The sequence below is a fragment of the Nestor notabilis genome, unplaced genomic scaffold, assembly GCF_000696875.1.
Source record: "Nestor notabilis isolate BGI_N333 unplaced genomic scaffold, ASM69687v1 scaffold4217, whole genome shotgun sequence".
In the NCBI taxonomy this organism is placed as follows: Eukaryota; Metazoa; Chordata; class Aves; order Psittaciformes; family Psittacidae; genus Nestor; species Nestor notabilis.
In genome coordinates this window covers 1-16610 of record NW_009935915.1, presented here as the reverse complement: position 1 = coordinate 16610, position 16610 = coordinate 1, and the positions used below count along the sequence as shown (strand labels likewise).

The 16610-nt window shown below is 36.6% G+C and overlaps 1 protein-coding gene across 1 annotated transcript in view; it reads right to left on the bottom strand.

The window, feature by feature from the left end:
* SKIV2L2 (superkiller viralicidic activity 2-like 2 (S. cerevisiae)) overlaps positions 1-16408 on the bottom strand; it is a 43695-nt gene extending 27287 nt beyond the window's left edge. The window contains exons 1-15 of the mRNA XM_010018053.1: positions 16386-16408; positions 16163-16291; positions 14404-14470; positions 12451-12513; positions 11806-11918; positions 10743-10917; positions 9747-9837; positions 9272-9396; positions 8098-8196; positions 7215-7317; positions 6947-7078; positions 5686-5765; positions 3961-4071; positions 3108-3209; positions 1559-1684 (exon numbers count right to left, since the gene is read on the bottom strand). Of these exons, the coding sequence (XP_010016355.1) occupies positions 1559-1684; positions 3108-3209; positions 3961-4071; positions 5686-5765; positions 6947-7078; positions 7215-7317; positions 8098-8196; positions 9272-9396; positions 9747-9837; positions 10743-10917; positions 11806-11918; positions 12451-12513; positions 14404-14470; positions 16163-16291; positions 16386-16408 (1539 nt within the window). The remainder of the gene's footprint in view (positions 1-1558; positions 1685-3107; positions 3210-3960; positions 4072-5685; positions 5766-6946; positions 7079-7214; positions 7318-8097; positions 8197-9271; positions 9397-9746; positions 9838-10742; positions 10918-11805; positions 11919-12450; positions 12514-14403; positions 14471-16162; positions 16292-16385) is intronic.
* Between the last annotated feature and the right edge of the window lie 202 nt (positions 16409-16610).

The window sequence follows — 16610 nt, the reverse complement described above, 5'->3', positions numbered from 1 at the left end:
TCCCTACAAATCTTTAGCTTATCTTGGAGCAAAGCCACAATATATGATGTGACAGCAAAATACTATTGCGAGACACAATATTCATCTTACTACAGACAATACTGTCAGTTATTAAGTAAAACCTAATTCAGACACATTTAACAAATAAAAAACGTAAATATTGAAGAAAACTTAGTCTATATACATTCTTGGCTTGTTTTGACATGAAATTTCCTCAAAGTGTTTTGTATTTAAAAAGGAAAATATAAAGTATTTTTTATGTTGTACTGCTCATCTCATTGAAGATTACTTTTACAGTCTTTCAGCAACTGGATGAATAGTTACGGAAGCCAGTTACAGAACCATTAATATCTTCATTAAAGCTCCTTCTGATATTTTTTAAAGAAACTTAAATTTAGTCCTTCCTTACAAGTGAAGTAGTATGAAAAATTAATGAAATACATGAATTTATTTAGATCAGTGGAGAACCAAGAGATAATAGAGGAAAAAAAGTTGGCATTATTTTTTATTTTTGTTTCTTTATTAAAAACATAAAAGGGCTTAAAGTTTCAAGACAGGAAATACTCTTTTTTATTTCCTTAACATCTAGGCAAAAATTAGTACCAAATAAATGTATGTGATCTACTATTTTCTTTTTTTAAAATCTTAATTCATGCAGATTTGAGTTGTATAGTTCTCAAACTGCTGAATTTAAGAGCTCAGCAGTTCTCAAGCTCCTGAATAACGTGTGGAGCAACTCACCAAGTTCTAAATTTTAATGTGTGCACAATTAACATACGTAGCCTACAATAGGCAACACTCACACCAGAATATTATGTTTCATTATGGTTATCTTTGCCATAGAATTTAAACAGAATTGTAATGTGTGCAATGTTTCACATTCAAATTATAAAAGAAGAGGGTATTACTATAATAAGCTGTAACAACTTCCATTACAGTTTGGGGAAGCCCTACAATCTAATGCCCATCTCAACCACAAGGGTGTTTTCTTCCCCAACCTCTTTATTTCCAAACCTCAATGTTTCCTACAAGCACTATCAATTTCTCCATAGTTCATTCTAGCTTGGACAGCCATCTCACTTTTCTTACTGATCATATATACCTCATTTTTGCATGACTTTGTCTGCTTTGTCTGTTACACTGAAAAAGACCACTGAACAAGGTTTTATTTCACCACAGAACAAAGCCTTCTGCAACTCTTGTGAAAGCTTAGCAAACCTCTTTCAGTTCAGCAATATCCTTGAACTGACTGTGGTCAGCAAGAAAAAAAGCCAGAATACTGCAGTAGTAGTGATACCACTAGAAAAGAGGATATAACTCTACTCTCCTGATCCCTTTCATACAGAGAAGGATGATACTAGTTTTCTAATTTTGTTTCACAACAGAAACTCTTGCTTTCATGAGAATTCAGCAAGAGCCCGTACTCCTTTTATGAGTTGTCATCTCCTACCTGCACGTTCTACATACTGTTTTTTTAAGTCTATAATTTCACATATTACATTATTCAAACGAGAATAACTTCAGTGGGGAGAATAAAAAAAGTTAACTTCTCTCATACCTTCAAGAGCTGCTTGCCAATTGTTGGACTCATTTTTTCATCCACCATAAGAATTACTATTCCTCTGTCATCCATACCTCGGCGTCCTGCACGACCTGACATTTGAATGTATTCACCTGAGGATATCTAGGATAAAACAATAAAAAGAAAGAATTAACAAATATTAGAAAAACAGCATGTAAGAAGTGCTTTTTACAATTATACATCAAACGACCAAGATGCATAAATATTAGCAAAGAAGAGTTATCTAATACATGAACTTTTAACAGATTGAACTCACCACTCATAATTGTCACTAAACTACTAGAGATTCATCGTTCATAGTGATGGACTTGCATGTGAGCAGCCTAAGTTAACTAATGCTTCCATAGGTACTGTGACTTCTGAACATGGTGCGTCATTTTAACAAGCAACAAAAAACATTTTACTAATGTCTCATGGCATGAAAGCTTGCTGGGCATGGAGGAGACAATTAAAATACAATACGTCTTCAACATACTGATGATGCATCTTCAGAATCTTCAAATAATGTATCACTTCATTCGAATTATTAAAATGTAAAATTAAAATACTGATACCTAGCAAAAGCCTGCTAACCATGAAACTGAGGAGGTTATAAAGATCTCATCAGTCTAATCTAGTAAGATCTTAAAAACTACGTAAGGAAATGTAGTTTGAATTTTAAATTTTAAAAGTAGGAGTTCCACATGTCTGATACATCAAAGGTACCTAATTCTCACATATATCTTAAGGACATGCAATCAGACTATATGAATCATGAAATTGAACGCCCCAAACTAGACTGAAGAGATGTTTACTTCATAATGCACACGTCAAATCACTTGTCCTATTTACTGAAATTTTCCTGTCTCTCAAAGATGAACCATTATGCTTATAAGGTTTTGCTGTGATGACTTCTACACCCTCCTTATTATTTACATGTGAACCACATACCTGGTTTTAATGTTTAAAACTTGTAAATTATTTGTTTAAAACTTTTAAATTATTTGTTTTCCAGCTGTTTAAGAACCTGTCCCTCCCTCCACACATTTCCATCCTTCTGTGAGCTACCCAAAATACTCTGCTATAACACAACAATCAAGACTCTCCTGAGGTACATAATTTCTTCCCTTGGATCACCCAAAATCTAAGTTTAGTGGCAATTACAATATGACACTCAGACCATTTATTCTCCACATTCCTCTGACACAGAAGAAAATACTTGAGGTCTCACAGTTTTGGGCAAGTTGTGCAGAAGTCTTACTTAAATCCAGTGCACACTGCTAACTGTGTTTGATGCCCTTTTTGCTGTACCTATGAAAATAAAATAGTCTCATGCATATCTAAGGAACACTGTCTTCAGGAATTTGTACACTAATTATAAATGGATTAGTGAACAAAAAGATTTTTGAAAGAAAAAAAGTATTTGCTACTACATTGAGCTGGGTATGTCAAGAGCAAATTTAATCCTTATTAGATTTAAATAATGCAACTCAGTTATTCTACTGAATAACTGAGTTTTCACTTGAATAACTGAGTTTTCACTTACCCATCGGAAATCTTTTCCATCAAATTTGCTGGCGCTCGTAAATAGCACAGTCCTGGCTGGCATATTAATCCCCATAGCAAAAGTCTCTGTGGCAAATAAGGCCTAAATAAACAAACTAAAGTTAAGGAAGCAAAAACAAAGAGTTCTAAGCAAACATTCAACTAGTCAGAGGTAGCAACAAAAAACTTCACCAGATTCTACTATTTCTGTAGAGTCAGCATAGGCACATAGACACATTTAGTATTCAAAAAAAACATTCTTTACCCCTTCCCTTATTTCCTCTGGGAAAACATGAAAATTACTAAGATGGAACCATGTGAAAGACTCCAAAAGAACACATAAGGGGGGGCAAACTGTATTACTGAAAAGTAGATAATTTCCACGTTCAATGTTTGCAAGAAAAAAAAATAGCAGATAGTTACCCCACAATTTTCATTTAAGATTAGATTTTTCTGAATGCATGTCCTTTAAGGCAACCAACAAACATCTTGTTATATGTCTACAATCATTTATAGGAGCAAAATATACTCTAAAACAGTCGACAAAAATGTTACATTTAGTCAATGTAAGTTTAAATAGTTGAGAATAAAATCTGGAGCACTTAAAACTAGAACTGTAATTTTGTACTAACATAAGACATCTAAGGCAAAATATTAAAGACTACAAGCTTTTCCTGATAGAGAAAAAAAAATAAACAAATAGCTTCAAAAATTGTTTTTTTTTCAGACAAAAGTAGAGGCAGATCTCCACTATAATACTAGTATACATGCTGAGCTAACACATACTTCTTGGGAGATTTTTTCAGGATTACCAACTGTGTATTTACAACAGAGAATGGACATGAAATATATACCTTTATTAGGCCCTCAGAGAAAAGAATTTCTATGGTTTCTTTTAAAATAGGAAGAAGACCGCCATGATGGATACCAATTCCTCGCTTCAGAAGTGGAAGTACATGCTCAACCTGGGAAGAAACATACAAAGACAAGTAAACGTTAGTATTTGTTACTAAAAAATAAAACCTGCGTGGAAAACCTCAAGATTGACTTCAGTGTTCACATGATTCACTATTTCCTGATTTTAAGTGCAATAAATACCCCTTCAATATTATTTTCCAGATAGAACTAGGAATGATACGAAGGGTGAAGCCAGAGGCCAAGCTTTTCAGTAGACTAGTCTTAAGTTGGGTTAGGCAAACTGTGAAGCTGTGCCCTAATTTACGCATGCAGGTAGCATTTAAATTTGCATCTATTAAAAAAACAAACTAACACCCAAAAAACAACCAAAACCACCCCCCCCCAAAAAAAAAACCAAAAACAAAAAAAAAACAAAAAAAAAAAACCCAACAAAAAAACCAAGCAAACCAAAACCACCAAACCCAAAGGCTCATTTAAAATCATTTTTGGAAACAGTGATCCTTGTAAGCACGAGATATTTCTTTTCAGTTTTAGCTCCAGTGATTTAACTTATTGAAATGTGCTGTAAAACAGTGAAGTCAGCACGTGGACAGCCATACAAGGAAACTCAGGTTGTAAATGACTGAATTAATCTCTTAAATTCTAAAAACATTATACTTCAAACAAATACTTACATGAAATTAGCTTTGTCTCTGGTTTTCTCTTTGAAAACGAAGATTCTCATTAACAATCTATTAACACTTGGTTACCATCCCAAACCTAATTCTGAGAAGATGCTTTTGAGATATCATTGTCCAGAGATTACTGGATAGTATTGGATATAACGATTGGATATTATTGGATATAATATCCAATATTGGATATAAGATTGGATATATTATTAGATAAATATTGCATATTACTGGACATAATGCCACTGTTATCAGCTTACAAAAAAACCCTAACAGCCAGGCACACATTATATATTGGATTCCTACTATCCGAAGTTCACAAACAAAATAGGTATGTGGAATCTGAAGCAAGCAGGCATCGCCAAAACTTAAATGGTTGTTTTAATCCAGGAGAAATTGCCATGCTTACAATAAAGATCACCGCATTAAGAAATGATGGACACAAAGAGGGGAGGAGAATGAAATTACAGCTTTAGTATTTGTTACAAAAGTACTGAAACCTGTAACATTCTGTCCATTCAGAACTTTGTATTTTTTCCACTGTAAAGACAGACATTACGCTAACCATTATGCAATGAATTAGAATACAGTTGCATCAGTTCAACTTTCGGAAAGGCTCAGTAGTTAATACCTGGTAAAGTGCATACTGCACTCTCATTTGATCTCTTCCCAGACAGTTTTAACCCAAATATACCTGTTGACTTAAAAACATCATTAGGGGAAAAAAAAACAAAAACAAAACAAAACCAACAAGCACAGTGTAGGAACTCCATGGTTAATTCTGGCATATGCCATTTGCTGCCATCACAATGGGAATCCTACACTGAGTCCTATTTCACCATGTTAAGGAGCAGTGCAAGAGATATTAAAACCTGGAGAGATGAATGACAATATTTAGTTTATGATTTCTGTACCCACTACAAAAACCCCACAGCCTCAAAAGCTGCAGAAAAGGAGAGCAGCAGCTACCCCTATCCTATCTCCACTGACCTGAGGAAGCTTTTTGTCTTCATCTGATAGACAATCAATCGCATTATTGAACACTTCTTCAACCATCTTTTTTTCTTCATCTAAGAATGCAATTTGTAAGTTATTACAAAATCTAGAAGGTTTATACGATATGTAAAAAAAGCTTTACCACATTCTAATATTTACAAAACTTCACAATAAAAATACTACGGAAGACTGTGAACCACCCAGACTGGGTCAGACGATCAAGACTTGAATGTGAGGCTGAAGAAGCCTAACAGTAACCAGAAGTGGATGCTCAATGGAAAGGAAAACAGAACAAACCTGGCAGAATAATCCTAACTTTAGTTATTTCCAAGCTTGGATTTCTCAGTTTTATGTACTTCATCTATTTAATTAACCTCACCCTGTTTCTCTTCTACCTACTAGTCCCTGTCTGCATGGACACAGAGGCTTTCCCTTTTCTCGGTTAATCCTAAAAGTTTACACCTCCTTTCTACTGAAAGAGTAAAAATATCAAGAATTCAGAGATACGACTGAAGAAAATATAGAAAAATGCATCTCTGCACTTCTGCATATCTATACATGTTCTGACAGAAACAGCTGCATAATTTTGCAACACTGAACCAGAAGGTGCAAAGATTGGAGCAAGTAAGCAAGCACGAACAGTTCACAAACATGAAACGATACACTGATTCACAACAAATTCCTTATTTTTGTTACAACTCCTAACATTTCTGAGAAGCGATGAACTTAAACTTATTTTCCAAGCTTGGTATTAATCCAAAATGTTGTTTACCTTTCAGGTTTTGTTTTGAGGAGAAAGGGGAGGAAGGAAAGAAAGAAAGAAAACTGGATTGAATAGTTGAGAAAGAACAGTGTAGTGGTTTGTTTTATAGTTGCTTTGACTTTGAGAGGATACTTATTTTTTTATGGACATACATGAAAATTTTTGGAAATACATTTGTTATGATCAGTTTTCTGCCATTATAGATAGAATTTTCTAGGAACTCTTGTATTATTACAGTGAACAGGATTTTGAAGAAAGAAATAAAGTTTAAAATAGAGAAGTAATTCAACATTGTGATGATCTAGCACTCTTAGCATCAACAGTTTCCTATTAAAAACAGTCTGACGTACCAGCACAGTAAGTGAAAAAGCAATACATATTTTTCACTTGTTTTTACAAAAAAAGTTCCAAAGGAAATAGAAATATCTAACCAGAGTAACATTTCACATTAAACTACAACTGTAAATAAAGCTGTATTTTATTTTTCTGTACCTGTATTGAAATCTAACTTTGTCATCTGAAGTGCATAGGCTTCACAGTCTTTCTTACTGAAGCTGAAAATAATCACTGGTTGGAAATTCCTTTCCATAATCATCTTCACAATCTTAAAAACATTTGAAGGACCTGCAGAGAGATTGCACTGATTTAAATATAATTTTATCAAAAGGTATCTTATGCAATAACTGAGACATGAGCACAGCTTGCCTAAAATTTTGTTGTATTACACAAAAAGTTCCTCTAGAATTGAATTCAAACTCACCTTTCGTTCCTCCTTTCCTGCCTTTCTGGTCTCCTTTTGCTAAGTCACCTGCATCTCTAAGCACTTGCATTGCTGTATTAAAATTATCTTCTCTGAAATCTCCCTAGATAGAAAACACAACCTTTGTAAGCAATTAGTTCCTACACAGCCCACTTAAAAATACTTAGTGCTTTGTGTAGCCTGTACTGTTACCCCACATTTACAGGCAGGACAAAAACAAAGTATAAGACAACAAGTGAGTTTACTGGGTCAATGTCACAGCTCAGAATGGTGTCTCTGAAGTTACTGCCCATTGTCATATCATCCATCACACCATTAACCACACTAGACCTGCTGAATGACACCATACCAAAAGTAACTTTTAGGAATGTCTAAATTAAAATACACTGCCCAACAAAGATCTAACTTCAAGTGCAGTACTACTGTTTCTGGCATTAGCTACTGCTGCACAAGCCGATAGTGAATTTTAAACAAGTCACTACTTCAAAATCGTCTAAAGACGAAAAAATATTTTACAGCCTCAACCAAAGTAAAATTTAAATGCTACTACATTTTCATGTGTGAAACAGTACAAGAAACATCAGCTACTCCGCAGATTTATAGAAAGCAGCATGCGCTTTAGAAAACAAACCAAGACTGACGGCACTTAAGACATCTCAGCAAAGTATTACTCAGCTGACTACGTGACATTAAGATAACAAAACCAATCTCTTCTATAAGACTGAAAAAAATTTTAACAGCAATTCAGAAATCACTGTTACCCTTGTGTACTTCATTTTAATACAAACATCCTTTGTATAGCCAATCCAAATTTTGCAGGAGATCAACCTCATGACTGATACACAAGGAAAAAGATCTTTCAAACAAACTGAATGTTCCTTACATTTTCATCAACCACCAGATGGAGTCCATCTCCTCCTGCTGGGAATATATAATGTTGCAGTGGAGTGGGCCGATAGTCAGTGTAAATCACATGGCAGGGCTATAAGGAAAGAATAGCATACATGTTAATGTTTCTAATTGCATCGTAAAAATACTTGCTTGGTGGAAAATCCAGTACATCTCTATTAAAATGCATCTTTCTGAAAGCCAAGAAATAAGACTTACAGAAGCTAACAGATTTTCTTTCCTGAATATGGATTGTGTACTAATGATGTTACTTAAGAAAATATTTGCATTTTCTTTAGAACACAAGTTGGCTAAAAAAAAAAACAAACAAAAAATAAAAAAATATTCTTTCTCATGAACACAGGAAGTAAGGACAGGTACTATTTCCTTCTGCATTATTACACCCTCCTCAAAATCCTAACACCTTTTGAAACCACTTAAAAAAAGGCACACAGTAGACTTAAAAATATTTAAGGTTTCAATGCATGGAGAAAGGTTGCTTCTACTTAAAAAAAAAAGAAATCACAGCCTAGTGTTTTTCAAAACAAAGTCTCTTATATTACACTCCTTTCACTAAAACAACATAATAATCAGTCTCAGGGGTATTTTTAAAATCTGACCAACCTCTTACCGATATTAACTTCCCTAATTCTGATGCCCATCTTCTTTGCTGCAAAAGCATCTCTTAAAAAAATAGAGTAAGATAAACCTCATGGTTATGGAACAGGATAGATTTCTTATGCTCTTTTCTTACTTTGTTTGCATATATATCTAGTATTTCCTATGGATTTCTGATTTACTTTTTATTTCCACGTGGCCTTTTTACAGAGCTCTTCAAACTATTTCCCTGAATAACCTCTTGTCTATCAGCCCTCTGAGTATGTTCATCCTGTTTTGCAATTCAGAATATTTGTTGAAATCAAGCTAGTGACTAAGTAAGTGTGGAAAATAAAATTTAAAGAAACAGCTCTAATGGTGCTATGCAGAACTAACAGCCAGTATAGCTGCAAAAGCTAGAAGAACAACCAGAGAAGCCAAAAGTGATCAATATCATCATCTGTAAGCAATAAGATGACTGAAAAGATGCTCAAAGGTTGAGTTCACATCAAAGAGACAGCATTATGTTACAAGGCAAGAAGAATGGATGTATACCACACCAGAAACATTACCTGTTTGTGAAGATGGCAGATCCACTCAGCAAACTGGCGAGCATTTGGAATAGTTGCAGAAAGGAAGACATAATGAACATTGTCAGGAAGCAAAATAATTGTCTCTTCCCAAACAACACCACGTTCTGAAAATGGAAAAGTCACATGGGAAATGTATATGATTAAAGCCTATTTTTTTCAGTTCTGAAACCAAAGAACAGCATGCTGAAAGAAAAACTAAAACCAGCTTCCCCTACACAAACGCCCTCAAAGTGGTTTTTGCCTTGGCAAACAAAAATGCAGACTATGACACACAATAGCTGTCTGACACACATTCAGTACAAAACAAATTCTGGGTGATTTATGTACAAAGATGAGTTACTTTAAGAAAGAGAGAGAATAAAGATTTAATTCTTCAAAAGAAAAAAAATGTTCTTGGGAAAGAAAAAAACCAAACATCAAACTTCCTGGAGGAAAGAAAGTACATATAGGATACCCGAATCTCTCATGTAGTGGATTTCATCAAAAATAACCCATGCAACTTCCCGCATAACCTCAGAACCTCTGTAGAGCATGCTTCTCAAAATCTAGGAAAGGCAAAAAAATAAAATTGAGATCCATCACATGAAATAACAACAGTCACATATTACAGAGCTTTCAGTATGAAACTGCCTAAATTTCTGGTTCACATTTATGTGGCAGTGTGAAATCTTATTTTGCACGAATCTTAAAAGCACTTTAAGATTGGCTGTGAGGTGCTTTCCAAGTTGCTTCCAAATCTCATTGTCTGAGAGGAACCAGTTTTCCTGCAAGAACAGTGAAGGAACATTAAAGAAAAACCATTATTTTTCTCCTAGTCTTTATGTGGCAGCATATTTGTTACAGGTCTACTCCTGCCAAGCCACCTTCTTCCCTCATCCTAATAGACAACCTCTCTGTGATTAACAGGAAATCTCTGGTCAGAAATCAAGTCTTTCTGTCTCTCCACCCCATCTTTTCCTACCAGAGTTTTCTCTGTAAAACAGCTTACTCATTTAAGGTAAAGACAGAAAGAAGGAAATTTCAACTCATGGCTGGACAGATTTCTGCAACAGTAATACAACAAAACTGTGACAATAGTACTTTTTAATCAAAGGTGAAAAGCTGAATATTTCTGGAGTACTAGCATCTGGCATGAAACACTCAAGTATCACTCAATGATTTTCCTCTCACCCTTTTGTTTCCTCAGAACAATATACTGACCCTACAGGAATCACTAAATCTGACTGACTTTTAGTACCTCACATTTATCCAAAGAAAATTCAGTCTCTTGAGCATTCAGGAAATTAAATTTTGTCCGTCTCCATGTGAGAATGAAAATTCCTGACAGATAGTCCAAAAGATGAATTTACAGACATTTACCTAGCTTTTTCAACAACCAAAAGTTAAAACATCAAAGGGAGGCATAATGAAAATCATCATTGACAAATCAAGAATCAATGTCTGATCTTACCTCAGTTGTCATTACCAGACAAGAAGCTGTAGGATTAATGGTGACATCCCCAGTCATCAAACCAACATCCTGAAATTCTTCATACATCTCACGGTACTTCTGATTACTCAAAGCTTTAATCGGGCTTGTAAATATTACACGCTGTTTATCCCTCAAAGCCAGGGCAATTGCATACCTGTATTTAAACATTGTACATAATGAAGTTGCCAGGAAGTCATTCATGGCATATTACTTTCGTCTAATCTTCTGCTTAAAAAAACCCAAAAATTAAAAGAAAAAGGAATGCAGAACGCCAGTAGAATAATACAAATCATTTCATACAAGTTCAGTGCAGCCTTAACTCAACTATGTACACATCTTTGAAGAGCAACAAAAGACTGACAAGTTAACTGATTTTTTTGGACATCTGGGCACACCTAGTTTAATCTAAAAATCTGTCAGTGTCTCATGACAAACTACTATTACTGGAACCCATGCTCTAATATATTTAGATGTACATCTCACTTCACACCTTAGGTCATCAAGCCACTCCACTGTTAGACCAATCCCTGACAAAAAACATACACCATCTTTTAAGCATTTCTTGTCTGACACACAAAGTTGCAAATTAACTCAAACCACTGCTTTTGACAATGCAAACACACAAGAAACTCCTTATAACCACAGGCTAGAAAACCAGTGTATTTTTTTCTAAATTAATGCAAATATGGATAGCAGAAGCCTTCCTTTCGATCCATATAATAGCATCTCAACAAAATCAGATTCTTTAAAAACAGAAGACAAGCTCATACACGATTTAAGCCCTGCACTACCCACTAAACAAGATGAAAGAAGTAATTTTTGTATCTGAGTAACTTTTGTATCTGAGAAGTAATTTTTGTATCTGAGTAATTTTTGTGTCTGATTCTAACACATCAGTGTTAGAATGTTTGGACCATTCTAACACTGATGGTCCAATCTTCATATCAACAGTTTGAGGCACAACAGCTACTGATGGTTCAACAAAAGGACATGACAAACATCACACCATTCTCTTATTAGAACATGTCAGAAAATTACTTACTCTGCACAAACAGTTTTACCAGCTGATGTATGAGCTGACACTAACACAGACTGCTTATTATCCACACAAAGAATAGCTTCCCTCTGAAAAGCATCAAGAATAAATGGATATTCCTAAAAAGAAAGCAAGAAAAAACATTACATAATTTTAAGACAGACTGTTACTTACATCTAATTAATTCTGTGACTGATCTAATGTGCAAATTACAGGCAGAAATGACATCCTGTAGATATCTGTAACTTCAACTTATCTTAATATCCAGTATTTCTCAATGACTTTTTATTTAAATAATTTTATCTAATACCACACCTAAAATCTTTGCTTATATGTTCTTGTCATATCAAATGAAAGTCTTGCCCCAATGACTGTTCTCTAATTTACTAATTTAGGAAGAGAAACTACAGTGTGCAACTGAAGCCACTGCCTGACGCTGTAGAACAGAACTGCAGCCAGCTAATCCACCCCATTCAACCACATCCTTATACTCTATCAAATTTAAAATGTAGAAACACCAATCTTACTTGCAACAGACCATCTTTCAAGACAGTCTCTTCCAAGCCTTACTGACAAAATATGTAATTTTTCCCCTCTACCCTCATTTATTCTCTGAAGTATATGCAAAAAGAAATGCCATCTATCACATACTTTAGCAGCTTTCCCAGTTCTTGGCTTCAGACCTGTGAACTCTTCATTTGCTGGAAGTGCAACCTATAAAATACATTTTAAATAAAAACAGTTGCATAATTCTTGGTGTCCAATATAGTGACATGTCAAGCTATGAAGATCTAGGGCAGGAGATGTAAAGTATATGAAAACGAATGTGAATTTATATTACCCTGTTTCTATGACCTCATGTGTCAAGGCTTCCTTCCTTCCTCTCAAGAGAGTTTTTCAACCAGTATTTCTATCCTCCTGCCTCAACAATGTTCCTTCTCTCACTGTTCTGATACTTCCTGCTGTCTTCCGTGAAATATTTCTGCTTCACCTGCCTTGGAACATTAGCTCTTCAAGTCAAGACACAATCATAGCTTCTGGCCAATGGACATTAGAATCAACTACTCAGATCATATTGAAAATAATCCCTTTCCAAGGGCAACATATTTATACAGGAGATTTCCTGTTGCTGGTCAATATCTAACATTCATTCATACTAAATGTTTAAGCACTCTTCAGTTACTAAGTGATGGCAAACCTCTGCCAGACATCTCGAGATAGCAATGACTGTACAGATACACAGCTAGTTGCATCATCAGTTGTATATTCAGTTCTTTCATTACAAAAGTCTAATTGTACATTTGCTTTTGCAAAAAATCTTTCTCCCTTTTTACCGAAATGTAATTTTCAACAGTAATCAGCCTTACAAGAAAGCCTTTCATTTTTGAACCAGAATAGTAAAATATTTTCATGAACCGCTGCACACTGAGATCACACTATGAACACAGACCTATTTTAACAACACGTAGGTTTTCATCCTCAACAACAGTAGACAGAATGCACCTGGTACTTTTAAAATATGGCAACTTATCAGTATTATCAAGTCCTTCACAATCACTCATTTATTGCACGTATCATTCAAACTACTCCTGGTAAGATACCCTATTAATTTTTTAAGTGACCTCAAACTCTTTACTAGCCTGTTCTACCTTAAATATCATATAAAATAATACATCTGCTTGAGGATAGGAAGGCTTTACAGAGGATCTGGACAGGCTGGGTCTATAGGCCAAGGCCAACTGTATGAGGCTCAACAAGGCAAAGTGCCAGGTCCTGCAGCTGGGCCACAACAACCCCATGCAGCACCACAGGCCTGGGGCAGAGTGGAAAACTGCTCATGGAAAAGGACCTGGGGGTGCTGATTGACAGAGCTGAACATGACCCAGCTGGTGCCCAGGCAGCCAAAAAGGCCAACAGCATCCTGGCCTGTGTCAGCACCAGTGTGGCAGCAGGGCCAGGGCAGTGATCATCCCCCTGCACTGGGCACTGGTGAGGCTGCACCTCAAATCGTGTGTTCAGTTCTGGGCCACTCACTGCAAGAGAGACGTTGAAGTGCTTGGAGCAGGTCCAGAGAAGGGCAATGGAGCTGGTGAAGGGTCTGGAGCACAAGTGTGATGAGGAACAGCTGAGGGACCTGGAGGGGTTTAGTCTGGAGAAAAGGACACTTAAGGGAAACCTTATCACTCTCTACAGCTCCCTGAAAGGAGGATGGAACGAGGTGGCTGTTGGTCTCTTCTCCCAAGTAACAGGTGATAGGACAAGAGGAAATGGCCTCAAATGTTCCAGGGGAGTTTTAGACTGGATACTAGGAAAAATTTCTTCACTGAAAGGGTTGTCCAGAGAAGTGGCTGAGCCACCACCCCTGAAGGTCTTTGAAAGACGTGTAGATGTGGCACTTAGGGATATGGTTTAGGGTGGACTTGTCAGTACTAGAGTATCAGTTGGACTTGATGATCTTAAAGGTCTTTTTCAACCTAAATGATTGTATAACTCTATGATATCATAAGTACAAGCCCGATAAAACAGTATTATTTTACCGGCAGTAATACACACAATTATATGAAACAAGCCTATACTTTCCACATGCATTTCTGCTGCACTCACCTCATGCGTACAACCTTCAACAGTTTCCACAGCTTGTACCTTTACCCGAGGCATCACGTCTGCCAGACTAAAAACATGAGTTAGGATTGCCAGAAATGTATTTAAAAAACCCAATTTCTTTATAAACACTAAAATTTCTTTATAAATACTAAAACCAAAGTTTTTTTTGAACTTCACCTGTACTTTAACTGCAGCATTAAAATAAATGATACAGAAACTTGAAATGGACAGTTGGCAAAGACTCCTACCAGGACTAACACCTCTAAGTCTTAAAGCATTGCCACTATATAAATATGCTTTAGCTACTGCTTTGGGATTTGTAACACCATAAAAACTTGCAGCACAAACCAAACACCACTTGGATCACATTTGTTCACATAAAGTTTTGTGATTAAATTGGGACTTTTTTTCAACATGCAGCAAAGCAAAATTCAAGAACCGTATTCCTGCTACTAGTCATGACACCAAGTAACAGCAGCCTGAAGGATCCCAAGCAGCTGCCTGAAGATGAGATCCTACTCTCTTCTTTGCAAGTCCCTCTTCTCATGGCCACAGGAAGAGACTAGTATCTCCCTGCATAAATGCTGTAATTTTTCCTAGTGGCTTTAGCATACCTAGTAAGCTACTGGAGGCAATTATACTTCCACTGAGCCCACTAACACAGAAACTGACTTCAAATGTTGACTCTTGTTCTGGTTTGCCTCTATGCAGGTTTACAGTGTTCTGAGAAGTCTTCTCCCTACTTTCTCAGAGAAAATCTTACCTTGAACTTAAGAAAAATTACCATCTAAGCCAAAATGACAATCCATACCAGAATTCTGTCTCACACAAGTCAATAATACATAACCTATATAAAAGTACAAGAACATAGCAAGCACCTAAGTTTTATTTCTGTAGCAGTTTTCTATATTTTGAGCTAGGAGGTACACACGTGCTTTTGGCAGCTTCATATTAACTTTAATTCCATGAACCCTCTTAATCGTTTTCTGAACCAATACAAAGTTCCAAGTTCCCAAGAATCACTTAAGATACACTAAGCTGAAAAAGCGCCCACACTGTTCCTTCAATTTTTTTTTTCAAAACCCCACATAACACCAGTTGCGAAGTTCTAGAAAGAAAGGAGGGAGAGATATGCAGATCCTAAAGCACAGAAATATCATCCTGGCTTCCCTTCAGCTGCTTTATCTTCCCAATTGTTGGTATGTCCAGTCACAACCCCTTCTTCATATCAAATACCTCCCATTTGTGCCCAAATTTAAAAGCATGTCCGTACTTGAGATTCCAAACATCTGCTGCAGTTATAACCTTACATGCCTCAAGAGCCTTTTTTCTGTCTCCCTGATCAAATTCTTCTTCCTGTATCCCAAGCCATTTATGTCTTTCACAGTGTGGTACACAGCAAGTCTGCTTCCTCCCATGTGCCTCACTGCTTATCTCTTGCTATATGACTGAAATCAACATGATGGCTTTGACCAAGAACCACCAACCCATATGCAGTAACCACACACACACGAAAATTTCATACCGCAGCAGTCTACCTGCCTGTAGTGTAGTCTAAACATACCCAGTGCTCATCTCTGCTGAAGCTGTACTACCAGCACATCCTCGCTCACATAGATAATGGAAAGTCAACTTCATATGCAAATTCATCCTTGTTTGAAAACACTGCAGAGCTACTTACACTGACTACTCACAACTGGCATAGAGCTGACCAGTGTGTCTTGTTATGATTTCGTTACATATTAAGCTGGGCACTTACTTGACATCTTCTAATCCATCTTCCAATTTTGGCTTCTTTCCCAAAACAGCATTTTCGGTATGATTGACCTCAGCTTTCCTTTTTGGCTTTGCTGTTGCAACTGCTGAGGATTTTGCTTCTGATCGTTTTCTGCAACATAAATAGACAGCAAACGTAACATTTGCCTGTTATACGTTCTTCATATATTGAAGAAATGTGGTCCGGCAGGAAACAGTCATCACACCGATTCAGGGCACAACCGGCCATGCGCCTTCAAACTACTTCCGGCATGTGCTTGCCTCCAACTCCCGGCGCTCCCCAGTCGCCCACTGCATCCGGGCTGGCCGCAGCGCGGGCGCCAGGGATCACAGTAAGCATGTCCTTCAGCCTGCACCGACTCCCCGGCCCCAGGGGAGCTCAGCGGCTCAAATCAGGCGGTGGAAGAACAGCCCGGCAGCGCGGCCCGAGC